The 27,549-nt window shown below is 40.9% G+C and overlaps 1 protein-coding gene across 5 annotated transcripts in view; it reads right to left on the reverse strand.

Moving 5' to 3' along the window:
• The window catches only part of PTPRM (protein tyrosine phosphatase receptor type M), a 796,527-nt gene that overhangs the window by 586,574 nt on the left and 182,404 nt on the right, over positions 1-27,549 (reverse strand). For all 5 annotated transcript variants that reach the window (XM_060613276.3, XM_060613283.3, XM_060613278.3 and 2 more), the window contains exon 2: positions 14,832-14,954. In XM_060613276.3, the coding sequence (XP_060469259.1) occupies positions 14,832-14,954 (123 nt within the window). The remainder of the gene's footprint in view (positions 1-14,831; positions 14,955-27,549) is intronic.

Below are 27,549 nucleotides of genomic sequence, written 5' to 3' on the forward strand. Positions count from 1 at the left end.
TGGATGGAACTAGAGGGTGTTATGCTAAGCGAAAGTAGTCAGAGAAAGACAAATAGCATATGACTTCACTCATATGAGGACTTTAAGGCACAGAACATATGAACACAAGGGAAGGGAAGCAAAAAGAATATAAAAACAGGGAGAGGGACAAAACATACGAGACTCTTAAATATGGAGAACAAACAGAGGGTTACTGGAGGGGTTGTGGGAGGGGGAATGGGCTAAATGGGTAAGGGGCATTAAGGAATCTACCCTGAAATCATTGTTTCACTATATGCTAACTAACTTGGATGTAAATTTTAAAAAATAAAAATTAAAAAATAAAAAAGAACATCGCCTCCTTGCTCTTAGGTCATCCATGATGGTCTTGATCTTCTAGGATACAAAAACAGTGCCTGCCCACAGCAGGTGCTTCACGAGTATTTACTGGAACAAGAAAAGGTCCTAGGGCTAGAAAGAGCCAGTAAGGTCATCTGTTTCTGTCTTCTTCCTAAAGCTTAAGTATTAACTATCTATAATAGATGAACAAATCTATAAAGATCACCGAATTCCCCTGATAACTATTCCCATGGCTATGTTAACACTCAACTCAGAAAATGTTTATCTATCATGCCTTTTAAATGTTAGCAAATGCTGTGAGAACTCATATCTTTGGAAATAAATGTATTATCTTACATAAATGTGGGTACTGATATCAGGGAGATATATGACTGGTAGGTTCACCTGCAGGATTTGTTATCAGTTCATATGTAGTTTCTTTCAAGCACAATTTCCAAGTATCCCTGAATAATGTTCAGCCATCTTGATATCACTTTGTCACTGCACATTTCATAATAAAAGGAGTTGAAATTATTTTATCATGACAATAAATATGACAGTTCCACAGTTACAAATCTCAGAAGTAGCATTACCAATGATTTTATATAACTTCCCTACATACAATTAAGTTTAAATAATTCACTTTATCCAACCTTCTGTGGTCCAGAATGCCTCCACCCAAACGATTTCAAATATATGAATATTAATCCTACTTTCAAATTTTTCTAGAGCATGACATTTCAGAAACTAGACCTTCAGAGAACTTGTAAGATTCACAGTTACATGGCTTTGTACAATGTAATTTGGGGGGGGGGGGCGGGGAAGGGAGTATTTTATTTTAAATGGGTATTTTTTGGTATAACGAATAAATGCCTTGCAGTAATAAGGATGAAGTACCTATACTGTCTTTATTCAAAAAGAAAAAGTGAGTTTTAACACTCAGAGATATCTTTTTGGCAATATTTCCACAATCATTTTCCCTTCTTGTTTTCCTCCCAGAGTCCTCTGAGCCTTTAATTCTAAATTGCCAAGGTAGTCATTTCACTTAAGATGGTCTAGGCCAATGATTCTCAAAGTGTCTTCCAGGGACCCTGAAATCCCTAAGATACTCCCAAGGAATCCACAAGGTCAAAGCAGTTTTCACAATAATAATATGACATTATTTGACTTCATTATCCTCATTTCATTCTCAATTACTAACACATGTCCATCACTGCTCCGATGGCTAACGGAATGTATGCTTATGCACTGTTGTCAAAATTTCTAATCCAGCTTTAATCTCTAATCCAGAAAATATAAACAGAAAATACCCACATGAACAAAAGCTCTTTAAATACTTCAAAAAAATATTATGTAAAAGTGTCAAGGGTCCCTAAGACCAGAGAGGTTGAGAACCACTCAACACACAACTCCAAAATCTCAGTGGCAGAACACAAAGAAGTTTCTGTCTCCCTCAGGCACATGCCCCCTGGAGTCAGCTGAGTGAGTGTGTGCGTGCACGTATATGTGGGGAGGAGAAGTCACTGCTACATTTCCTCCCTTAGGCACCCAGGCTAAAAGCATCCCAATGCTTCCACAATTAGCAAGGCAGGATAAAGGGAAGAGAACATGGGGAATCTCATACTGGCTGCTGAAGCTCTGCCTGAAAGTGACACATGTCACTTCTACTCACATTTCACCAGCCAAATCAGGTGTAGCCACATCTAAATCAAAGGGGACAGAAACACACAACCCTCCCATGTATCTAGAGGGTGAAAGCCGAAAGCAGTTATTCAACAACACTACCACAAGGCTATCTCTTCGGGCAGCTAATACCTTCCCCGCATCTTTTCCCAAAATTATTCAGCCTCACGACTATGTACTGATGGGGCCTCATGAAACACGTTTCAGGAAACACATGGAGAAAGAGTATTTAAATATGACACATATGAGTCCACATATTTAAGATTTTCTTTCAAGACAACCAAGAAACATCAAATCCAAACAAAACATATTATGGTATATTTGCCTAAGCTGGTATACGATGCCATTGTGTAAAGCAGGCTTTCCAAAAGTCTTTGGCTGATGTGTAAAACCAATTATTTTTAAGAATTCGTGCCACTAACAAATGCCCAACACTGTTTCATAAGAGCAAGACCAAGATCAATTCAAATAAATTAACATTCCTGTCTGAACTGACTCACCCAGCCCAAGTAACAAATCCACATGTCAATGGTGGGCTGACCCAATGACCCATCTCCTGAAAAATACAAACTGTATCATTTTGTTTTCCAAATAACAAGCATTGATTGCAGTGTTAGAAAGGTCACTTGTCATCAGCTCAGTCGCTGACCTGCTGGCAAATTGCAGCCTGTCACTCCACAGTGAGCCAGGACCATCAGGAGGAACTAAGGCACGTTGTGTTTATAAAGCACAACTGGGGAGGTGACTCCATTTCCATTTCCACAAGATGTGTGTTTAACAGGATGAGCATCACAGTCAACAGAGATGGAAGGAGAAAACAGCATGAAAAGGAATGGCTATAAGAGGTATTTCATAATTTCCCAGAACGACTACCAGAAACGTCACTGGTGTCTATCTGCTTTAAAATGCACTGAATCGAACCCAGTCTATGTTTCCAAGTCTGATGCCAAGGATTCCAATATTTTGTACGTTGTCTATGGGTAATGGAGTAAATACAAAAGATGTCTCTTTCAAGTTCCCTAAAAGGAACGAGGGAAAATAAAATTAAGAAACAAACCCATATCAGACAACCTAAAGCATACGAATAAGGACGGGCCATTTGAAAGACTCATTTTCAGTGATGTCCTATTTAAGACTACTGCTATAGTCGTGTGTGTGCTACCCCACATAGCCGATTCAGACATTATCAGTTGTCTCAATCTGTCCACCCACCAGAGAGAGGTATCATGATTGTCCAGCAGACAATGAATTAAATAGCCATATTTATGTCTCTGTCAACCATTAAGCTTTTAAATATCACTTTAAGATATAATTTATCACAATCTCCAGAATAAAGTATCAGCCAACTATGCATTAAAGGCCACTTATTTAAAATAATGATCTGCACAATCATTTCATGGAATTTGCCAAGAAAATGCTGTATGATTTTTTCTGTATTCAGCCTTATATTATGGACAGGATACAAATGAATGCAGGCATGTATCCAAAAATAAAATTAATAATTCCTTGTGCATCTTCTTGCAAAGTTTCAGCTAGCCACCAAAATATCTACCAATAGGATAAAGATCTTTATACTTAGTACACTCACTGAGGCATAAGACCACAGCGTAGAGCGTGTGTCCTATTTTAGAGAGTCCTAAAATTACATCCCTGAAGTTAGTCACTCTCAATCAGTGCATCGGCTCCTCTAAACCTCTCCAATAGAGACCAAGGAATCATCCTGATAAGCTCCAAAAGGGAAGACATGGGTCAACTTAGTTTTCTAAAATACGAATATAAATATCTTCAATGTGATTTGACAGGACAGCATTCTGCCTAAATTGCATCAGTGTACAATGATGGCTTTGGCATGGCACCGAGTTGGGGTACTTCACGCCGATGCCCCTTATGTCCCCACATATACAGCAATCTTTCCTTAGAAAACTGCAGAACAGTTGAAAAAGTAGTACAGTAAATACTTACATACACTGGACACAGACTTAACGACTGTTAACATGTTCCCACATTTGCACACTCTACCAACACACACACGTGTGCACACGCACATTCAACAATCAACAAACTGCCTCTCTGCTTCGCATCTTCACCAGCTCTGGACAGCCTTTGAGTGCCTTTCTCCCTCCAGGCTATGATGTAGGTTGTTCCCTGATGCTCTGAAGCTTCCTGAGCAGCCTCCTGAGTGCATTTGCTGCCCAAACTCCACTCACTGCCTCAGCACAGGATGTTCCTTCCGCCCAGCATGCCCACCTGCTCTGGCCTCACTCCTCATGCTCTCATGGCCCCTCTCGGAGCACCTCCTCCTGGGGGCCTTCTACTCACCCTCACCCACCAGGCTCTGTCTGGGCAGCGGCCCGGCCCCACCAGAGCACTGGCCACGCCACTTCGACGCCTCCTGGAGCACTGGGCATTGTTCACGGCTGTACCCTCAGGGCCCAGAACATACAGCTCAGGGCCTCAGACACAGCTGTGGCTCCAAAAAGAGGCCTTCCATTTCTTCCTGGTCTTCAGGCAAAAGGAAGAATTCAGGCTCAACCATTTCTTATTTAAATGTATTCAGCTCTTCGGGGCACCTGGGTGGCTCAGTCTGTTAAGCTTCTGACTCTTGGTTTCAGCTCAGGTCACGATCTCACGAACTGTGAGCCGCATTGGGCCCTGTGTTGACAGAGCGGAGATTGCTTGGGATTCTCTCTCCCCCTTTCTCTCTTCCCCTTCCCGCCTCTCTCTCAACATACATAAATACACTTTAAAAAAAAATGAGAATTTATTCCTCTATTTGATTCCTTTGATCATGGAAGGTCTCAGAGGCACTTCACGGGAGCCTGTGTCTGTGACTCCATAAGCAAGAGGAGACTGGGGGGAACCAGGGCGGTTGGGCCACACAGAATTTCCAAGCCTCTCGCTCCCCCCCCCACAACTGTGCTGCACAAGGGCAACCTTAACCTACCAGTGGCTATGCAAGCCAGTATATCAGTGGCCCACACCCAACCCATATGACCCAAAGTTCCCGCCCTCTGTAAAGCAAAGCGGCTGCTTGGCAGCCCCAGACCCAGTGGCCAGTCTCCCTCAGGCCTCAGGCTCTCAGGTCTCTAGAGAAACCGTTTGCAAATCAGCCCAGCCCTACCCCACCACCCCCTGCAGGCCAGTGAGGAAGGTGTGCTCCAAAGACCTACAGGGTCCCAGAGTGTCACATCAAAGCCCCCTGGCCCGCCTTTTGGCTCTTCTGCCAGAGCGAACTCTTTTCCAACAATTCGGCCGTGCCCAGCTCCAGGGGGCCTTGCACACAGAACACATGATGCATGACAGATGACCACCTCCTCGCTATGACTTTCTCAGGCTGGCTGTAGTAACTGCCCCATCGCGCTACTGCCCCATGTGAACCTCACTTCTTGAATCCCTCCTCTACTCAGATTCTGAGAGATTTTTTTTTTTCATTTTTTTGTAAATGTTTATTTACTTTTGAGAGACAGAGCATGAGTAGGGGAGGGGCAGAGAGAGAGGGAGACACAGAATCGGAAGCAGGCTCCAGGCTCCGAGCTGTCAGCACAGAGCCCGAGGCGGGGCTGGAACTCACCGCGAGACCATGACCTGAGCCAAAGTCAGTCGCTTAACCGAATGAACCACCCAGGCGCCCCCAGATTCTGAGAGATTTACAATGCCTCTCATGACTGGCCTGCCTATTCATTCCATTACTCAGCCTCACATAACTCTTATGATGTCGTCTTGTACAATTTTATGGGAAATCGAGCAAGAAGTAAAGGTATTTTGAAAACACATATTTATAGATACAGGTTCCTTTGTACCTTTTTCAGCAAATATTAAAAAAAAAAAATAGCTAGCCACTGTTCTTGGTTTTGTAGCAGTTTCCAATCAGCCAAGACAAGAATTTAGAACAAATTTAAAGGAGAACATTTGTTGAACACTGAATATAAGTGATTGAAATTAGCGATCATACATAATACAATGGCCCCTGGCCCTCATGAAACACTCATTAAAAATCAAGACACTTAGGGGCGCCTGGGTGGCTCAGTCGGTTGGGCGTCTGACTTCGGCTCAGGTCATGATCTCGCAGTCCATGGGTTCGAGCCCCACATCGGGCTCTGTGCTCAGAGCCTGGAGCCTGTTTCGGATTCTGTGTCTCCTTCTCTCTCTGACCCTCCCCTGTTCATGCTCTGTCTCTCTCTGTCTCAAAAATAAATAAACGTAAAAAAAAAAAATTTTTTTTAAAAATCAAGGCACTTAAAAAAGAAAAAAAAAAAAAAAAAAAAAGACCACCCTGAACTTGAAAGTCTTTGCGCATAAAAACAGAATCACTGAAAACAGTACATCAAGCAATGTAAGCCAGACACAAAAGGACAAATACTATATGATTGCAATTATATGAGGGACCCGAAGTAGTCAAATTCAGAGACAGGAAGTATAGTGGTAGCCAGGGCCTGGGCAGAGGAGGGAATGGGGAGGGAGTGTTTAATGGGTGCAGAGTCTTGGTTTGGGAAGATGAAAAAAAAAAAAAAAAGGTTCTGGCAATGGAGGGAAGAGATAGTTGTACAACAAGGTGAGTGTACTTAATGCCAAGGGACCCTTAAAAATGGTTGACATGGTAAATTTTATGTTGTTTGCACCCATGTTAAAGTGAGGCTACCCAGAGCCCCATCCTGTTTAACTAAGAACTCTCCATTCAGATCACTGATCTGAAAGGGGTATTTTTTTATTACGTTCTCAAGTCATTTTTTCTAAATTTTATAATTTAGAAACTACTGCGAGAATACAAGTCCAGTCCAATTTCTTTCACTGTGTCTCATCATTTACTGTTTAAAAGCTAACTGGGTGCCTTGGGTGGCTCACTCGGTTGAAGTGTCTGACTTCAGCCCAGGTCATGATCTTGTAGTCCGTGAGTTCGAGCGCCGTATTGGTCTCTGTGCTGACGGCTCTGAGCCTGGAGCCTGCTTCAGGTTGTGTGTCTCCACCTCTCTCTGCCCCTCCCCCACTCATGTTCTGTTTCTCTCTCTCAAAAATAAATAAACATTAAAAAAACTTAAAAAAAAAAAAAAAAAAGCTCACCAGAAACCCATCCCAAGCTTCACCAAGGCAATCTGAGTAAAATGTAGGAAGGAGTGTCCATCAATGACTATCTTACATCTGGATGGCAGGCAGGCACCTCTCTATGAGGCATTTGAATCAGGTTCCCAAGGACAGCAAAACTGTTTTTATTTTCTGAGTTCTGTGACTGGAAATATTCAGAATCAACTCAAAGGATGCCAATTCAATGACCACCCCTAAAAAAAATTAGAAACATAAGGCAATTACCCCCATCCTCCCATCCTGAAATAAATACTGACAATATTTTAATGGATTTCTTTCAGCTTGCTTTTTTAATTCAGTCAAAAATTATATGGGGACGGGGCGGGGTGGCTCAGTTGCTTAAGCATCTGACTCTTGATTTCAGCTCAGGTCATGATCCCACGGTTATGAGATCAAGCCCGGTGTCAGGCTCTGTGCCGGCTGTGGAGCTTGCTTAAGATTTTCTTTCTCTCTCTCTCTCTCTCTCTCTCTCTCTCTCTCTCTCTCTCAAAAAAAAAAAAAAAAAAAAAAAAAAAAAAAAAAAGATTATATGAAGGTGTATATCTACTGCTTCTTATTCGATACCATTTAGAAGAGAAAAATAAAAACTTGGTCTGATTGCCCACTTTGCTCAGAAATCCAAATTAAGCTACGGGATGAATTCATACCAAATTGCTCCTGAAGAATTACTTAACAATCATAAAAGAAGGAAATTTCTTACATGTCGTGCTAGGCCAGATACGAGACTAAGTTCGTAAAGTGGGTCATCTTGTCTCACCTGGTCAACAACCCTACAAAGCAGGTTCTAAACACCTTTCCACAGCCTTCGGGATCCTGTAAGACTGACCACCCCGCTCCATCCAGCAGAGCTCACCTCTGCCCCTAGTCATGGCTCCTGCTCTTCTCTCTGCCCAGATCACTCAGCCTCCATGTTCTCCTTGTCCTCAAAAGGATCTCAGTCTCTGCTTCCAGATCAGCCCCCGCAGAGAGGCTGGTCCTGTCAGCTGCTCCCATCAATTGGAAGACCCTGATCCTCGGGTAGCTTTTCTCTCCAGCCCTTAGCACATGCCCACATCAGTGTGTGTCTCTATTTATTGGCTCCTGCCTTCCTCCTCCACAGGATGCAATCAGTAAGGGGACAGCTGTCCTGCAGCTCCAGCTCGGACAGCCAGGCCCGTGGCAGTCACTCTACAAACACATATTACTACGAGTTTACAAATGAGGAGGCTGGGAAAGTGAGAGCTTAAGAACGTGCCCAAGGTCAGGAACTACAAAGTGATCAAAGTGACATCTGACCCGGTGCGGCTGGCAGCCCTCACATTGGATAAGCCTTCATGTCCATTTTCGGAAGATCCAGAAAGTTTCCATCTGGGATGAAGACCATCTATCCCCTCACTAGATGCATGTGCTCATGTGGGAAGACTGCTCCACGGTGCGTGGGAGAGCAAAACTGGGGGCTGGCTCTCTGATCTGTAAGCCTGCAGCATGTTTAACTTCTCTGAACTTCAGGGGTGCCCAGAGGGCTCAGTCTGTTAAGTGTCCAAATTCAGCTCGGGTCATGATCTCACAGTTTGTGGGTGGGTCCGAGCCCCACAACGGGCTGTGTTGACAGTGTGGAAACTGCTTGGGATTCTCTCTCCCCCTCTCTCTCTCAGCTTGGGCTTTCTCTCTCTCAAAAACAAATAAACTTTAAAAAACAAAAACAAATAAGCAAAAATGCCTTCTCTGAACTGCAGTCTCCTAAGGTATAAAATAGAGATAAATGCTTCTGGATCTTCCAAGGTCATCATGAGGATCAAAGACAGACAGCAAGGAAGCAAACTTTGTCAACTGAGTCATTCACAGGTACGCAATTTCTTTGTTTGATAAAGGAGAATGATCAGAAGGTACTGCCTGCCCCTTGCCTCCAATAGAGATTTCTTTTTTGCTTTTGTTTTTATTTTTTCTAAGGGACAAAGTATACAAGAAAGCTAAATTTGATGCTATATAGTGTGCCGAGTCTGACGAACTGAATTTTGTATTACCTTTTAAGTATTCAATTCCAGAAAGTCATTAATAAATGAGGGAAAACGTGGTCTTATAGGATATAATCTTTGAGCAATCCAAGAAGGATCTTACCAGACTGAGGCTGAAAGGGACACCAGGGAGGGGTCTTTACTTGGCTTGCTGAGTGATGAATCCCGACGTGATGAATAACAATGCCTGGCACATCGCAGGTGTTAAGTAAATATTTGTTGAATGTTGACAGATTCAAAGAATGAATGAGATAATTAGACAACTGTCTGAATATTCTGTGCCAAAAATACTACTCACTAGATACACACTGAAATTTAAGGAGGAAAAATGCCTTTTCAACCCCACAGTCTCCTCTTCATCACTCACTAAACCTTGCATAAGCCCTGAAGTGCGAATACGTGCGGAAGTCTTCCCTGACGAATGCACCCAAAGAGGAAACTTCACTTCCTTTGTCTGTCAATCCGTCATCTTTCCCAAATGTGAAACTGACTCCACATAAACAGATGTAGTCATTTTTTCTATTTTCTGGGTCATCACACTAGAAGTGCATACTGCCCCTCCGTCCGGCACTTCCGTCTCTCTGCCTTTCACAGGGGCACCCGCAGGAATGATGCAATCCTTAGTCACAGCATCTCCCCGAAGATCAGAAACACCACCATTCCCAGTGTGCAATATATAAACTAACTGTGGAAGGCTATATGAGCTTCCCCTGGTCACGTGCTGCACCACCTGGAAAATGTGTCAAGTTTTCCTAGCACTGGAAACTAAATTCACTTAATTACAGCCCTGGTAGAGTTATGGTTTTTCTTAAGTTTATCTATTTATTTTGATAGAGACGGAGACAATGAGAGCAGGGGAGGGGCAGAGAGAGAGAGAGAGAAGGAGAGAGAGAGAAGGAGAGAGAGAGAAGGAGAGAGAGAGAGAATCCCAAGCAGGCTACGCACTGTCAGCACAGAGCCCGATGCAGGGCTTGAACCCGCAAAGCCAGGACATCATGACCTGAGCAGAAACCAAGAGTCAGATAGTTAACCGAATTAGCCACCCAGGTGCCCCTAGAGTTATGATTTCTTAAAGGGACCAAGTCAGGTATAAATAAACGTCAATATTATTGGTATCAAATGGCCATGTTTACAAGCTACGATTACATTTTTAATATTATGGATAGATTGGTTGTTTTAATGCTTTATATGAAATAAAGTTGCATTTTCTTAGACATCAGATATAGAACTTGTTAAATATCCATTTTATAGAACTGGAGCATGAAGGTGCAACTATTATCCTTTAATAAAATAGAAACACATCAAATACTGTCAAACTGTGCAGGCATTTTTATATGAAAAAAACACTTCTTAATCAATACGTCTTAATCTACTCTGATAATACAATGTGCCACAGTACAGAGAGTGACAGAATACAACAGGGCTAACAAAATGTACCAGGTTATTATTTGGTTACTGAATCAAAGGTTCTTGCACTCAAAGCAGTAATCCTTATGATAAAGTTGAAGAAAGTTGCCCATTGCCAGTGGAGACCAAGCGATAGGAAATGAACCTCACACTCACCAGTAAAGAGAACCTTTGAGTGGCATAGTTTCACCATCAAATTGGCTCAGAGCTAGCTGCAAAAGTATAATCTGTAACGTAAACATTAGCTTCAAATATAAAAAGTTAAATGGCATTTGGTATTTATTTACCCTAAATATGTATTTCCAGGACCAATGTCACAGTCTTAGAGTAGTTATCAAGTCAGCTTATATAAAGCTCCAGACTGTATTTAAATTTTTTTTAATATGGCTAAAAATAACCTCACATGTGAAGATACAGAGAAACAAACCCTACATACACTGGAGTATCAATGTCAAAAAAAAGACCCAGAAAAAGTAAAATTTTAACTAGAGCAAATTTAAAGTACAAATTGTAGCCTTTCGTGGTCATAATTTTAAAAACCAGCTTGATGGATTATTTGCTTATTAGAATCACAATAGGCCCACAAGGATGATGAGATTAAACAATAAAGAAAATCTCAACGGTTTTTAAACAGAAAGCAAATCTAGGAGAAAGATAGAGAAAACCCCTCATCATGATAGGTTTTTTTCTGACTGATTCTAATGGCCCAATATTTGGAAACTATATCATCTGAAAGTAAAAGAAAATGTGAAATAGTACTTGGTTGTGAATAATTATAACAGGAACACAGAAAACAGTAACAATATAAACTGAGTCCAAAGCAACAATTACAGGCTGATGTCAAAATGGTCTGAGACAGGGGTCAGCAAAATTCTTCCATAATGGACCAGACAGACAGTAAACATCTAGGCTTTGTGAGCCCTACAGTCAGTGTCTGCTGCGGTGTCCGTTCTGGGCTCTGCCATTGTCGCTTGAAACCAGTCACACGCTATATGTAACAAATAGGCAAGGCTGTGTGCCAGTAAAACTTTGTTTATGGATGCAGAAATTTGAATTTCACATGTCACAAAATATTATTATATTATCTTGATCTTTTTTTCAACCACCGAAAAAAATAAAAACCATTCTCAGCCTTTGAGCCATGCAAAAATTGGCAGGAGGCTGGATCCAGCCTGTGGGACATAGTATGGCCAACCTCCAGTCTAAGGCATCGCAGAACCAGGCTATGTACGAGGGAACACACGCAAATACACATGTGAGAAAAAAACCCAATAATATTTTTTTAATCTTTTTTTTTGAAAGTTTATTTTTATTTGTTTTGAGACAGAAATAGAGAGCAAGTAGGAGGGGGTAAAGGCAGAGAGAGAGGGAGAGAGAATCTCAAGCAGGCTCCGCACTGTCAGTGCAGAGCCCGACATGGAGCTTGAACTCAGGAACCGTGAGATCGTGACCTGGGCCGAAAGCAAGTCAGATGCTTAATCGACCGAGCCACCCAGGTGCCCCCAGTCCAAGAATATTTTGAGTCAAAGGTTTAAAGAAATTAACCCTCAGGAAGCTTTGGTTGTATCTGATTTTGCCACCCACTTACACTGACAAATTCATAAAACTAATTTTGTTTTAGTGTAAGAGAGCCAGCCTTGGAATTTGTTTTTGAAATAGATAAGTCATGTTATACACATTAAAGCAAAAGGAGGAGAAGAAAACCCTTGCAACTTAAATAGCATTTAAAGCAGGTCATGGCTGTAAGGTCTAAACACATGGGAAACTCTGTTTTAAAATCCATACCTTAGGACACTATCTGCAAAGTTTATAAGATGATGTTTCCTAATTTCTAACGATAAAATTTCATTAAGAATTTATCTTCTCACCTTAGGCAGATAGGTCAGCGGAGCACCAGTCCACAAGGGCTTGCTGCTCTTAAAACACTGCGAGTCTATACAACACTCAATTATATAAAAATACAATTAGATTGTTCCCTAATTGTATTTTTGTAACTCTCTTTCCCAACCACCTAAGTTCCTAGAGAGAAAGACTCATTTCTTATAATCTCTCATCCCCCACAGTAATCAGCATCATGATTAGCCTATACTCAAAGTGCTCAAAGGAATTTTTTTTAATGGCTAAACTTCATTTAATGAATAGGAGGGAAAAAAATACCATCCTATGTCATAGCAAAAATTTAGTTAGCCTGATGGAACAACTACCAATGTTCAAAAATCTCATCTGGACCCATGCCCACTGACATTGTCAGAGGCCCGCAGACACCCAACCACCCAAGTATCGCCACAGTGACCTGCACTCTGTTTGGGGATGGCCGTTGAGGGCACACATTTGTAACTATCGAAAATCAGATGGAACTGACAAACAAGTTGGAAGGCATAACCTTCAGAGATCTCAAGTGACAAAGGACTAAGTATTCCATTAGTCAGTGGAAGCAGAATAAATTCAAGCAGAATGTATAAATGCCCCCATTTCATTCTTCCAAAGGCAGAAGAGCTTTCAAAAGCCAGAAGTTTGCAAAGTTGCTTCCTCTTTGTTCTTTCATTTATCCAACCAATTGTTCCAGGATACAACTGGTCTTTGATCTTCATTACCATTTTTATAATGGCCTATGCTAGGAACCCATCCTTTCTACATTTAGAACTTGGACATCTTGGCCTGAGATTCTACTGTGGGAAATCAGAAAGAAGTGAAGCACAAGATGGTGGCAAGAAATGATACCTCTCCCTCCCTTTATAGAAGGGTGTAGGTCATCATGTGACAAAAACAGAGCCAGTGAAGGCTGAAAGAGATACTGCAGTATTGGGGCTCCTCTGTAAAAGTCAATTTTTCCAAGACCATCTTCAAACTAAAGGACCACAATAATTACCTCTACTGCCTAATGTGAAAAATTACAACTTTTTTAAAAACCATATTAGAAGATAATGAGAAAAGCCCGAGTCACTCTTGTGGAGAACTCTCCCAGGACTAAATCTGAGCACCCTCTCATGGCCTCAGCCATCCCTCAACTCTCTGGACACAGGCTAGATCCTCAAGAGAGAAAAGGCAATGCCCAAAAGGCCTTCTGGGGTGAAAAGCCTGTTTAGGGAAGGCCATCCCTGCACAAGAAGTGCTGTCTCCCCACTCACTGGCCAGCATGAGAGCAAAAGCTGAAATTTGTGAAAACAAATCAAATACCACTGTTTCAAACACAAGTCATATTCAAAAGCATACACACGTACAAGAGAAAAAGAGACACAGGAAAGGAGAATGTCAACGGAGGGGACATAACCAAGAGCTAGAATCGTTTGAAGTCCAGCAAAGCCGTAGAGCTGAGGAGCTCAGTGTCCCCTTCTTTGAAGTTATAAGAAGTTAAACGTGGGAAGGAGAGGGCAAGAACATGGTGGGCATCCTAACTGTTAATGCTTAATGAAGAACAACATGAAACTCTACTTCCTGTTGAAAAGCTACCTTTATAAGATGACCTACTCAATGCAATTATTGCTACATCTGGGTGTATTACTGAAGAACTTTACAGTTACCAAGAGTTCAAAAATGTGTTTTATCTAAAATCCAAATCAGAACAATGTTTTGCATTTTGAATCCTGAATACAGCACACTCATCACCCCTTTGTAACATAAATCAGCAAATCTAACCTTTTAGAAGGATGTCCAACACACCACCTGAAAAGGGTGGTCATTAAAATGATCAAATTCAATGTGATTAACATTCATTCGTCACCAACTCCCTACTCTTCCTTCAAAACAGGAAGTTGAATTCTTGTTGGTGTTCCATGGAACAAATGTCTTTCACTCATGGGAAAATTTATTAAGCACTTCTTCCAGAGAAAAAGTATCCACATGTGTGCATCACCATTTTATCTTTGGTGCCAAGTGAGCCCCTGAGGCGACAAGATTTAAGTTATTCCCCAAGGTCTCCCATTTGTGAAGGAGACTTTGTTGTTTGGATTTCCCAGCTAGAGTTCCATCCACTAGATACATTTGCCAGAAGAGGCATCCATCTATTTCCCATATCTACTTCTTGGGAAAGGATCAACTGGGGAATTCCCATTAATCTACCTCAGGTGCACCCAAAGATAAAGGAAGTAAACTTTAATTAAACTTGAAAGGAAGAGATACAAAGGTAAACTCTTTGCACATCATCACTGGTCCTCTTAACTGGACTATGGTACAATGGGAATGTACCAGTTAATCACCTTGAAGTGCCACACTCAAAGACCAACACCCCCACTCATTCCACCAATACCCAAGGAATATTTACTGTGCTTAAGACTCCTGTGAAGCTTTGATTTTAAAAAGAAAATTTAATTTCTTGGTTTTAAAAAAGAAAATTTAAAACTACATGCAAACCTGAGGGCATCCACGGATCAGAAGTTGGTTTGGTCAAGGTGTTCACCTGCTCCCAGTTGAAGTCATCATCTTCGGCCTGACTATATCCACATGTGCTATGTGGCTCATCAAAGAGGCAACCACCTAAAATGTAAAACAATGAAAAGCGATGTGAGCACCAAACAGACCTCTGGAACAAGCTATGATGATTGCAGGTCACTGTAAACCTACTTGATACTGAACCAAATTTGATTTGACCTTTGTGCTCAGGTACAATGGAACTTGACCCTACTGTGCCCTAAGTGCTGAGTGTTAATCGCGAATATTAACCATGCCTTGCCAGTACTGCTACACTACACTGTTCCCCCTCCAAAGAATCCAATGTTCGTATAATCCAATGAAAGTTAAGACCTGAGCAAATTTATAATTCGTATTTTCCAGATTTGCAGGAATTTGGAATAATTGATCTTATGTTCAAAACTTTAATAGGGTTGCCCTAGGCAATTCAATGTGTTTTCAATAAAAACACATCATGATGTGTCCAAAAAAAATTAAAAGAGAAAGGCTTTCACCGCAATACTGGCACAATGTCAGGGGGAAAAAATACAGTAGAGACCATGAACATAGCTTGCAAAACATACTCTCTAAGGATTATTCTAAACCTAAGGTAAAAATAGGTTTCACTTTAACACTTTGGAGATTTGAGGCCTCAAAAGTGAAACAGATTATAAATTTGCTTACAGTCTACACGCTTTTTAACGGCAAGAATAAGTTCAAAACTAACCATGCGGTAAACATCTGCTTACTTCTGGTGCTAGAAATGAAGCTACTTAAAGAAAGAAAGAATAAAAGCAAATGCAATTTTACAAAGCAGTTCAGCTCTTTCAGCATCGTGGGGCACACTGATGATTTTCAGTCCCGCCCACATCCTCTTCAATGTCTCCTGTTACTTTGAATTGGTACGGTATCAAATCTTTTCACCAATGTTTCACGTTGCAAAAGGGAGTGATCTTACTGGTCATATTAATTACTATAAAAATTCTAATGTCCATTATATAACGTTATTAGTTATATTCATTAAAAGTATTACTTACAATTACTTGCCAATGAGGAGAATTAGGGCTCTGGTCAAGACAACACAAAAATAAGAACATTATTGCACTATGTCTGCAGTGTAATAATACTATGTCTGACAGCAAGACGATAAATAAAATAGCAATTGTACAAACTCAGAGGTAAAGACAGATGTTAGAGGTCACCTGGGGCCAACTTCCATCCAAATGCTTATGTCAAGTCTACAAGCTTCTAGACAGATCGACAGCTTTGAACCGGTGAGGCACTCAGGAAATTTAGAAAAGCATCCCTACCTTGTAGACAACCCCCCCCCCCTTTAAAAAGGCCCAAACTCTGCTTCTTCAAATGTATACTCATTGATCTTAGCTGTACCCTGTGAAGAAATAGGAAAAAAAGTCTCCGCTCTCACACAGGAAAGCTGATTATTTGAAAAGAGCTGTCATGTTCTAAGTCTTCACTTCTCCAGGCAAAACATGTTTTGCTCCCCTCAGTTCCTCCTACCAGAAGGCTTTCAGATTTTCACTGCCCTGGCCGGTGTTCTCTGGCTAGTCCCAGGGTTATCAGCACTCATCCAGAACAACGACTCCCAGTACTGGAGCCAGAATTCAACTGGCTGCTTCCCTGGACCTCATGCTCTTTCAACAGTCAAGGCAGAGTGGCGGTCCATTCCGAGCTTCTGCAAGCCTAAAGTCCTGTATGTTTTTTTCATACCACTGCTGTTGAGCTATTTCCCCTCTCTTGCAATAAGACTTCCCGAATTTGAACTCAGGGCTGTACATGGATCCTTACTAAATCCCATCTCATTGTTTTCCATGCCTCACTCCAGCCTGTTAAGAGCTTTTAGAATCCTGATTTTACCATTCGGGTATTAGTCATCCTACCTAGACTGGGATTATCTGCAAACTTGATAAGCACACGTTCTATGTCTGCCTCCAAATCACTGATTAAAAAATGTTAAACAGGGCAGAGTCAAGGGACCTCAGACTGTTTTAGGTCTCTCCCAGCTTTCTAGCTTTGTCTTAGTTGTTAGCTTCAGGCATGACAGTGAAATTAGTGACCCTGGAAACTGTCTTCTGTGAAACTTTCACAGAACTGGTCAATTAAACATTCCACTGAAAACAGAAACTCATTACAAAGATACAGCACTAACTTAATATTTCACCTTGACAACAACTGGTAATTTATACTTCCCTCCTACTCAGCTTTAACAAGTTCAGAAACAAAGTGGATTTGGTTAAAAGCACATAATACTAACAACTTTCCAATTTGGGGTAAGAAATGTTAGAAGACTATGCAAACATCTAGGAGAAATATTTTCCCTTGGTTGCAAACCCTAATTCTGAGGTAGAAAATAGCTTCGGTACTGTAGGAATAAGCTCAAGCAGCAGTAACACTAATAATATTCAGACAGAAAGAAACCACCATGAATTCTGACAGAAACGGGGTCCCCCCATGGAAACACAGATAGCACTTTGATGAAAGTCCTGCAGTGCGATCTTGAACGGTGAAACATAGCTATCGGCATCCACAAAACAACTTGAAGCTGGTTAAAGCCCTGGTTTACAAAACCACCATTGGCACTGAAGATATAACCAAATATAAAGGCAAAAGCATGCATGGCTGATAGCAAACCCCAAAGGCTGATACAAAAACCTGATGCAAAGATATACTTTCCCATTACATAAAGCTGTTTTTATCACTTGAAAGGAAACATAAAATGTATGATATGGTTCTTTCTGGACCCATGTACGATTATCAAACCATTGGAAAATGGGATACAGTATGAATTTCCTATTGCCCCAAGATATATCCCCCCACACACCAATTTTCAGAGCCACCACTGGCCTCATCCAACAGATTTGAAACCCTAAAAATAGCAAAGGTAGTTTATTGAGCTAAAATGAGATGAGATTAAGGTGTTTACATCTGAATTAAACTAATCAATTAAGGAGACAACAATTAAATCTTGGTTTTCAAGGCAGCTCTGTGCAGTGGGGAAGCAAACGGGGTCAAACATCTGGCCCATCCCTCTTCTTACACTGCTAGATTTGTGACTGTAGACAAATCACTTAGAGAAATCTCTGGATCCTGGTTTCTCCACCTATAAAATGCAGATGACACATCTTTCACATGGCATTTCTGGTGATTCAATAAGAGAGCAAATGTGTATCATGCGGTCAGGCATGTTCAACCAGTACCTGTTTATCATTAGTTCTGAAGTCCTTCTTATAACAATGACCCTCATGGGTTCATTTCATTGAAAATAACTGGAATATTTAATTGGAAATTAAGAAGTGTGTGTCCTTGGAAGGTGAAGAGCCGTGAGCATTCATGCAGGCACACTCCTGTGGGCTCCTCCGTGAAGCCATGTAAGAGCAAAGAAGAGAGAGCTGATAGATTTTTCAAGTAAGTGCTCTGGGGCCAATGAAGAATGTGATAAGGAAGCAACGTCTCCCAAAATGCAATGAAATGAAGCTCTTCCAAAAATAAATATCCTCGATTTTCAGAAAAACACGGTTTCTGTACAGGAACGTAGGAGGATGTGGCCAGCAAGGGACTTGCCAAGGTCTCCCGGGAACTGTCTTTACTTGGACTAATGCCCAAAAGCTCATGGCTGGACCATATTCCTCTATCAGATCAAATTAAATCATTTTCCTTTTGCAGAGGGAAATCAGTACTAAACCAAAAGTCATGCACAAGATGGAGGAAAGGTGATGCAAGCCAGGTGGGGTGCTAGTTGTCATCATTCACACTCTGTCTCTCTCTCCATCTCCCTCTTCCTCTCTCCCTCTCCCTTCCCCTCTCTGTCCCTTCCCCCCTCTCTGTTCCCTCCTCTTCTTCTCAAGCTCTCCCAGATCTTTCCCTCCTTCTCTCTCTCTCTCTCTCTAAAAGAAAGGTGCATGAAAGCCTATAGGCAGTAGGAATTCTGCTGAAAAGTAATTTTGGTTGTAACTCTTAGTCATCTTGGTAATCTCTAGAACTGGCACATGGTAGGCACCCAATAAATGCTTTTTAGAAAAATGGGTAATGAATTCCCCAAAATTCTATGCAGAATTTGGCTGCAACAATTTTGGCTGGACACATTTGAAAGAAGCGCAAGGTAATATCCACTTAATCAATGAAAATAATCTCAATATAGCCCCCACAAAGCACCCAGCCCCATCCTGGTGTATTCCAAGATGAATAAGCTACAGATATGACTAAATCAGTGAACATGTTCATTTTCTATTATGGCTGAAAACTATAAGTTGGTTAAATGTTAATTAAGTCTCCACAAATTATGGTTTTTGCTTTAGAAAAGTAGAACTCTTTTGGGGGCAATAATTAGATAGCAAGACTAGTTGTCTATAAAGGTCATTCTTGATCTATGAAAATAAAATATTGTGTTTGCATATTGAAGGGAATTTATCTTTCTTCTTTCCTTTGGAGTAACAGAGAATTACTCAGTAGATCCAAGAATAGTATGATATCATTAAGACATAAGCTATAAAGGAGAGGATGGTCCACTTTTTCCCCAAAGGAAACCTCAAAAGATCTCTCATATGACCACCTATGTCCTAAAAAAGTGCCAGGCCTGGAGAGCAGGCAAAAGAAAACAAATTGACAAGAGTTAGTGCCCATCGTTTAGAGCAGTATTTTATAATTGAAGTATAGTTAGCATACAGTATTATATTAGTTTCACATGTACAATATAATGATTCCACAATTCTATACACAGTGACCCACATGGGCCATGACATGTTGACCCAGCACACATACATGTACATTTTGCAAACCAAATTTATCTCTGAGGTACATTGATACCTGCATAAGGCAATACACAGTCATTATCTCATTTGCTCTGCACAATCACTAGGAGACATTTGTCTCAATTCAAAGAAACTGTTACGTAACAAAACCATGCATATGTTTACATATATTACTTAATCTTAAAACCCCTAAAGGCAAGCATTGATATCCTTTATGCCAGCTATCAATCTAATACCTCTCAGTTCTAAATTCACTTCTCATTGCTTGCTCTGCAGAACTATATCCAAGCTCTCTAACTACATTCCTATCCCTGTGGGTAAGACAGAGAGCTTTAACAGTAGAGGGTTCTGAAGAGGCACTCTGAGAGGAAGGCGGGGCAGCGGGGGGGGGGGGGGGGGATTGCAGGGCTCCAGGGAAGGCCCCTCAGCACACAAGGTTTCTCCAGCACCAGGCCCACGATGCAGGAGGCTTCCCAGTGTCCAGCTCGACTGGTGCACGGTGGTAGGCAGTACCCTGCAGATAGGAACTTACCCCAGCACCCTGCTGCAGTTCTGAGGGGAGTGCCCCCCCAGAAGAATGCCCCCATGAACAGCTTCCCCTGCTACTCTAGAGGACCCATTTTTTCCAGGTTTCATCCGTGTGGCCCCACAGCAACTTCCCTACCATCCACTGAGCCCTGGATATCAGCTCTAGAAGGATCTCCTCCTTGACTCCTCTCTTACTTCCCTGGACCAGTGCCTGCCTCTCGTATCTACTACTCCTTTATTCTTAAGGCTCACTTTACTTCGTACTAGCCAATCTCCTATATTCCAATCCACTGTTACAGTTAACTATTCTTTTTTTTTTTAAAGCTTATTTATTTTTTGAGAGAGAGAGAGCATAGGCAGGAGAGAAGCAGAGAGAGAGGAGGAGAGAGAAAGAATCCCAAGCAGGCTCCATACTGTCCACTCAGAGCCCTATTCAGGGCTGGATTTCATGAACCGTGAGATCATCACCTGAACAGAAATCAAGAGTCTGGCACTCAACCAACTGAGCCACCCAGGTGCCCCTACTTAATTATTCTTTATATGAGACTCTTCCTGTTCAAATTACTGTGTGGTTTCTGTCTCCTGCCTGGAAATTCATTGATACATCCCAGTTTTTACAAATGGGAGTTTGGAGTGGTCAATTATCTTGCCCAAAGTCACACAGAGTTCAATGTAAGGCCAGCAGTTCACCCAATGTCTGAGTCCAAAGGTCATATTCTTTCCAATCTGCACATTTTTACTCTGAATGCACCTCAATAAGTAAACAATGTGTAATATTTATATAATGATTGTTGCATGAACTGCAATGCAAATAAGCTCCTCTAAGAAGCCAGTAGAGGCCAATCAAATGTTAATTTCATAAACTTACTTCTAAGATATACACACATTTTGAACTGTTCTGCCTTTAACAGGTTAAATTGACTCATATATTCTAGCAATCAAGTTCTTGTATAATTACAGTCCATTTAAAGTTATTTTGTGAAAAGATGGCAATACTCCTTGAGGAGATTTCTGGAACATTTTTCTCATTTGTTCTAAATACAGAATGACCCCATTTAAGGCAGCCTTTACCAAATGCATAAAGTATTAAATGGGTCTCTCTACAGAGCGGGCGAATCGAAAACTAGTGCTAATGCACCCCACAAAGAAAATTAATGTTATATGTTCTATTTTCCTAAAATACGTGTAATCTCAGGTGGTCCTATCCACTTATTTCAAATTTAAAACCGTCAGGTAAATGGCTAGAAATACACTTCAAACGATAAACAGAAAGTGAGCTGTAATATACATAATTGTTTTAAGAGTTAAAGAAACAAACCTGCAGCAACATAGTGAAGCCACTGCTTTCTTCTTATAAATCAATCCCAGTGACATCTACATTTAATTGCCTGCCAAACAATACAAGTATATAAAGCCTCTTAAACTTTGAGTGCCCCGGTGACGGTTAGTGAATCAGACACTAAGCATTATAGAAATGCTCTTCTACATAATTTAATCCAGCAAGTAGTTTTTACACGTTGCACAGGCATTTAAATGGCTAATGCTAAGCTCTATTGTAAAAAGTGTTATTTGCCAATGGATATGTTTTATATAATTCAAAGGAAATGAGCTGTCTTGTTCTTAAAGTGTCTATGGCTTATTATACTTACTGTATACTTCATTTCATATCCATCTATTGATTCCTAATTTTTAAAAAGGCCTGATCGCAACAAACAACCAAGCATTTTTCTTATTGATCTTAAAATCTTTTTTTTTTTACCCCAATGGGTACCAGTATCATTTCTATTCCCAAATATTGTATAGATATTGTATAGATATGTATTATTCTATTCCCAAATATTGTATAGATATTGTATAGATATGTATTATTCTATTCCCAAATATTGTATAGATATTGTATAGATATTGCATCCAAATCATTAGGGATCTGTCTCAGTTTCCCACTTATCAATGAATAACTTTATAGAGTTGCTACAGGATTTAATTAAACTACTCCCTATGAATCCAAGTTTACCTGAATCTAACACTGGTCCTCTTACTGTCCACACCAATATTGAAAACTATAGTGTGAAAAACAGTGGTCTGCCTCTATCATAGCAACAGCAGTGAAAGAAAGAAAGAAAGAAAGAAAGAAAGAAAGAAAGAAAGAAAGAAAGAAAGAAAGAAAAAACAAAATGATAGGGTATCTGCAGGAACCATCTAGGGGAGAAGACGGTCAAATCTAGACCAGTATTTATCATCTTTGGAGTTGCATGGGTCCTGAGTCCCACACTGGAGCAATGGTTCTCAGAGTAGCCCCTGGACCAGCAGTACCACCCGGGATCCTGTTAGAAATGCAGATTCTTAGGCCCTGCCCCCAACCTACTAAATGAGAAACTTTGGGGTGGAGTCCTGTGATTTTTTGTTTTTAAGTGTATTTATTTATTTCGAAAGAGACAGCATGAGTGTGGGAGGGGAAGAGAGAGAGGGAGGGAGAGAGAGGGAGAGGAAGAAGGAGAGGGAGAGGAAGAAAGAGAGGGAGGGAGAGAGAGAGAGAGGGAGAGAGACAGACAGAGAATCCCAAGCAGGCTCCACACTGCCAGCACAGAGCTCTGGGGCTTAAACCCATGAAACCGCGAGTTCCTGACCTGAGCTGAAACCAAGAGTCTGATGCTTAACCAACTGAGCCACCCAGGTGCCCCTGGAGTCTTGTGTTTTAACAAGCCAGACCTCCAGGTGATTCTGGTGCCTACTAATGTCTGATAACCACTGTTCCAGACCGACCTATTTAACCAGACTCTTCTGGGAGCAGCCCTGGGAATCGGCACTTTTAAAAAAAGTCCCAGAATAATCTAATCATTGGCCCATTTTTAGAAAACTGCTTCAGATCAGTGGCTTCAAACATTTTTAAGAAGGTATTATCAGTTTTTTAAAATGGCACAACCATCCTGTGTTTTCCTATTTATAAATTATATAATGTAGATTATTATGGACACACACATAACTGGCCTTTTCAAGTGCAAACTACAAAGTAAATATAAATTGAAGTTCAAATATTTTCTTCCATGCACCAAGGGATTGTACTATACACCTCAAAGGGTGGAGAGAAAGCCTTTTGGAGATCACTGCTCTAAATAACTCCTTTTAGTCATAAATATCTCTCAGGTGAATAAGGGCAACAGAATAACACTGCTTGATCAAAGTGCTGAATTCCATGCTCTAATTTCATGCTAAGAAACCCCCGATCTGTAATTTTTCTCCTAAGTGTAACTGCTCAACAGAAGCAGATATCCTAAGTAGAAAATGATCCTGGTTGTTGGTCAGAGAAACCCAGGAAATTAATAAAAAAACAGCATTTCATTTTATGCCCAGTAGCGCTCCTGCCAGTTTAGTATGATTTATAAATCCATCTCTTGATGATTTTATTAGCACAAAATCATTATCTAGGAAAGCCGATAAAATAAATTCCTGAATTCACCCAAATGCACTAGAGCCAAGCCATATTATTCAGCTTAAAACAGGCAACCAATTGTTTATTTTCACTGGACGCTGATTAACCTAAACTCAACTCAACGTATTTCCCTCAATGAACATTTTTTTCTACATATCACGCTCATTGGGTAGAATCAAATTATAAGGAAAAAGTAAATATAATTTCCTATATCCTCTTGGCAAAACATTCATTCCAATTTCCTATCATTAGGAGTAATTATCCTAAAACAAAAATTGGTAACTTGTAAGACTGACTCTATTTAATTGGAATCTGAGACCCAGGATACGTTAAGCCCTGGATCTGTCAACTACTTGTTCTAGCTTCAGACAAGTCACAGACTGTGTGTCATACTCTATGTATGAAAAAGGGAGATGCAAATCTCACATCGTGGGAGCAATTAATGTGTATGATGTCAATGATGAAAATGGGGGGATTTAAATAGAGGTTTTCTATTTAGTTCAAGGGCCTAACACTCATATGCCAATGAGTGTGAAGAAAGAACTAGGAACTGGCACCCCCCACCCCACCTGCCAGCCACTGTTCCTTCATTCCTCATGTCTTTCTTAGAGGGCACATCACAATGGGCTTGGCATAATTCTCCTGTCCAAAGGTTTGCATTTTTTGATACAACAGGAGTCCAAATTCCAAGTCTCCTCCAATTTGGTGCTCAAGTGAGGAAATAGCATCTATTCCCGTGGCAAAAGTTGGAGACTGGCTCTGTTAGGCTTACTGAGAAAGAGTACAACAGTCTTCAACTCAGAAGTTCCCTATAGGATTTTCGAGGGTAAATTCTGACCTTAGGCAACTCCCTGGGGATTTATGTCCTACAGAAGATATGACTCTTTTGAACAATTTACTACTTATCTCCTAGGGAAACGGTGCAGGTTGAACTCGGTGGGGCACTTGAAAGCGTAGTCACTGTTACAAGATGATGAACCTCAAAGAAAGCCATGGCCAAGTTTGGTATGTGCTGGCTGAAACAGGAAATTAAGGTGCCAGACATCTTTTTGTGGATACTGCCTATGGGGGCTGATGTCACCACAAATCAGAGGTTCAAGCCAAGAATGTGACTCAACCACCTCTCTGCCCAATACCTTACCCCCCGCCCCAAACACCTTCTCAGATCTTTTTCTTGCCAATTCCACTACTCCCATCATACTGCAACCTTAGTTTCAGCTCATGTCCTCACTGACCTTGACTCATTCCCTCACATTTAGACTCTAACCTGTCCCGGTATATCCCACACATGACCAGCAAGCTGACCTTTTATAAAACGCACAGCCAAAAAATGGTCTCTCCCTACTTAGAATTATTCATGGGCCCCTGACTGCCCATGGGATACTATTCAAATGTTATCAGGTGACATATGAGATTTCCTGGATTTGAACTGTGTGTGTGTGTGTGTGTGTGTGTGTGTGTGTGTGTGTGTGTGTGTACTTCTTTATCTTCATTTTTTGCCACCATTTCCCTGTAATAGTATGCTCCAGTAATTCCTGACCATCTGTAGATTCACTCTAAGGACTGTGTTGCCCACATGTCGCATGTCTGGGACACCATCTCTGCACCTATTCCAGAGTCTGGCTGGCACACTCCTCTTCGCTTTTCAAATGCCAGCTCAGACGCTACCTCTCCCGGGTACCTGTTTCGGATTCCTTTTCACAGATAAAATCAAGCACTCCTTCCAATGTACCACGACTGCAAAATATGTAAGTCTTCTAGGTATCTTTATTACCCTACATGGCAACACGACTGTGGGCAAGTTTGTTGTCTCTGCTGTGTTCTGAGCTCCGTGGGTCTGGGCAACGTTCTCTTCACCTCTGTATCCTCAGTCCTAGAGAGATGCCTGATACTCATTAAATACCTGCTGGATTTAATGGAATTTTTGTGGAGTTTTCTATAACAAAGGTAAGCACAAAAACCAATTACTGCTGTATTTTTATTGGAAAGGAACACTGAAGAAAAAAAAATACTAATGGATTCTATTCACTCAACATTCTCACTGCACCAGGGGAAGAAGAAATTCTGATTCTAGAGCTCTTTCTTGACTCTTTGATCTTACTCATGCCATCTCCTTCTCTCCCTCCTCCCTCCCTCCCTCCCTGTCAGCCCAATTCCTCTCAACAGACGACTCATGTGCCAGGCAGAGGAAGAGAGGAAGGGAGATGGTGTTAAAAACAAGTACAAAGTGGATGAAAAAGAAGCTCTTGTCCTCAGGGAAGGCAACTTGGGGGACAGGAAGTTGTTAAAAAGGAGAAATATGAAAAATGCTATAGGAGCCAAGAGAAAGACCAAAAACTCATCCTGAAGGCCTCCTGTCCCTAAATGGTCCAGATAAAAAGAAAACCAGAGAGTCAGCAACTAGATGTGAGAATCTAAAATATCCATGCCCTGTTATTCTGAGAATCTGCATAATAAGGCTGTTATTTGGCAGACCTCAGCATAAGTCAACAAAAAGCATACAGATTTTCTGTGTATCATACTGGAACTCTGGTTTAATGCCTCAGTCGGTTGTTTTTGATTTTATGTTTCAAACATAAAAAGAATGCTAATGATTACATGCCATATATCTTTCACACTTATGAAATGTAACAGTAGTGAGTAAGGACTCAATATCAAACTTCAATTCGCAGGCCATGATGAAAGTAAACTTTGAAGAATAGTTCATTGTATCATTTTTTAAAGTAGGAAGCTGCATTCTCTAAGCTAAGAGCAACACTTATATAATGCAAAAATGGCTATGAATCAGCTTTCCTTCCAGTCATTTTACGTGACCAATTAGTTGCTAAAATATAGGGAACTAAGAATATTAACCCTTCTGAAGGACAAAACAATTGAAGCGCCTTTCTTTCTAACATTTTTTATTTACTCAATATTCTATTTCCCTTTTTAGCAGGTATTATTTTGCCACTGACTAAAGACAACAAGTGGTCTGAGGAAATAACCCTGGACCAGGAAGCAGAATGTCTGGGTCCTAGTCCTGCCCTGGCCTGTGTGTGGTTTTGAGCGAGGCAACCAGCTGGCAATGTGGGGATACAATGGGCAGAATGTAGATTAACCACCAAGAAGACCTGAGGTAAGTAACAACCCTATCCATTTAGAAGCTTTCCTCCTCAGTTCATATGTAAAACCATCTACTTTCTGGAATATTATAAGAATTAAGCTTTGTATATATGTGCGTGTTTATACATATACACATCTATACCATCTATTTGCCTACCTACCAACCTATCGAGTTATGTATCCTACTTATTATCTGTCCAGTAGATCAGTAAATATTGGCTCCCTTTCCTTTCTGGTCCTCACTTCTGATCTATATAAAATAGCACAGATAAACCAGATCATTGGTTCTTCAGTGTGCCTCTCAGAACCCTTAGACTCCCTTAGATTGCAAAGGTGAGTCTACAGCCGGCCTTCCTAAAACCCTGCTTCAACCTGATATATTCAACATTCCTTTACTTTAAATGTTGGTGTTCCATGGGCAATAAGAGAATTGTACCGTAAAAAGTTAATATTTAACAGTATTTGACAACTTCAGATTTAGATGATCTCTAAGGTAAGATTTTCAAATTCTAAGATTATTACATTCTATTATTTTTTTCTCTCTTCTCCTAAATCTAATACTTCTTTATCAGGAACATGATGGAGGTTAAAATCTGTTGGTGTGTATCTAGGTATGTGGTTGGGAAGGGGTCTGATTATAATATAAAACCTAAGAAAAATAATGTTACATAATACAAGCAAAAAGGATAGCAGAGGTCAACTTTAAAGAGAGAAGAGAAGGTTCAAGGTAGAGGTGGTGAAGAACTAAAAAGGTATGAACATCTGCATGATGACTGGCCAGGTTCCTGGCCTAGGAAAAGCAGAGAACACAAATTCACAGGACCAGGCACCTGCTCTTCTCAAATCTGTGTGAGCT

Source organism: Panthera onca, chromosome D3, assembly GCF_046562875.1.
Source record: "Panthera onca isolate mPanOnc1 chromosome D3, mPanOnc1 haplotype 2, whole genome shotgun sequence".
NCBI classification, from domain to species: domain Eukaryota; kingdom Metazoa; phylum Chordata; class Mammalia; order Carnivora; family Felidae; genus Panthera; species Panthera onca.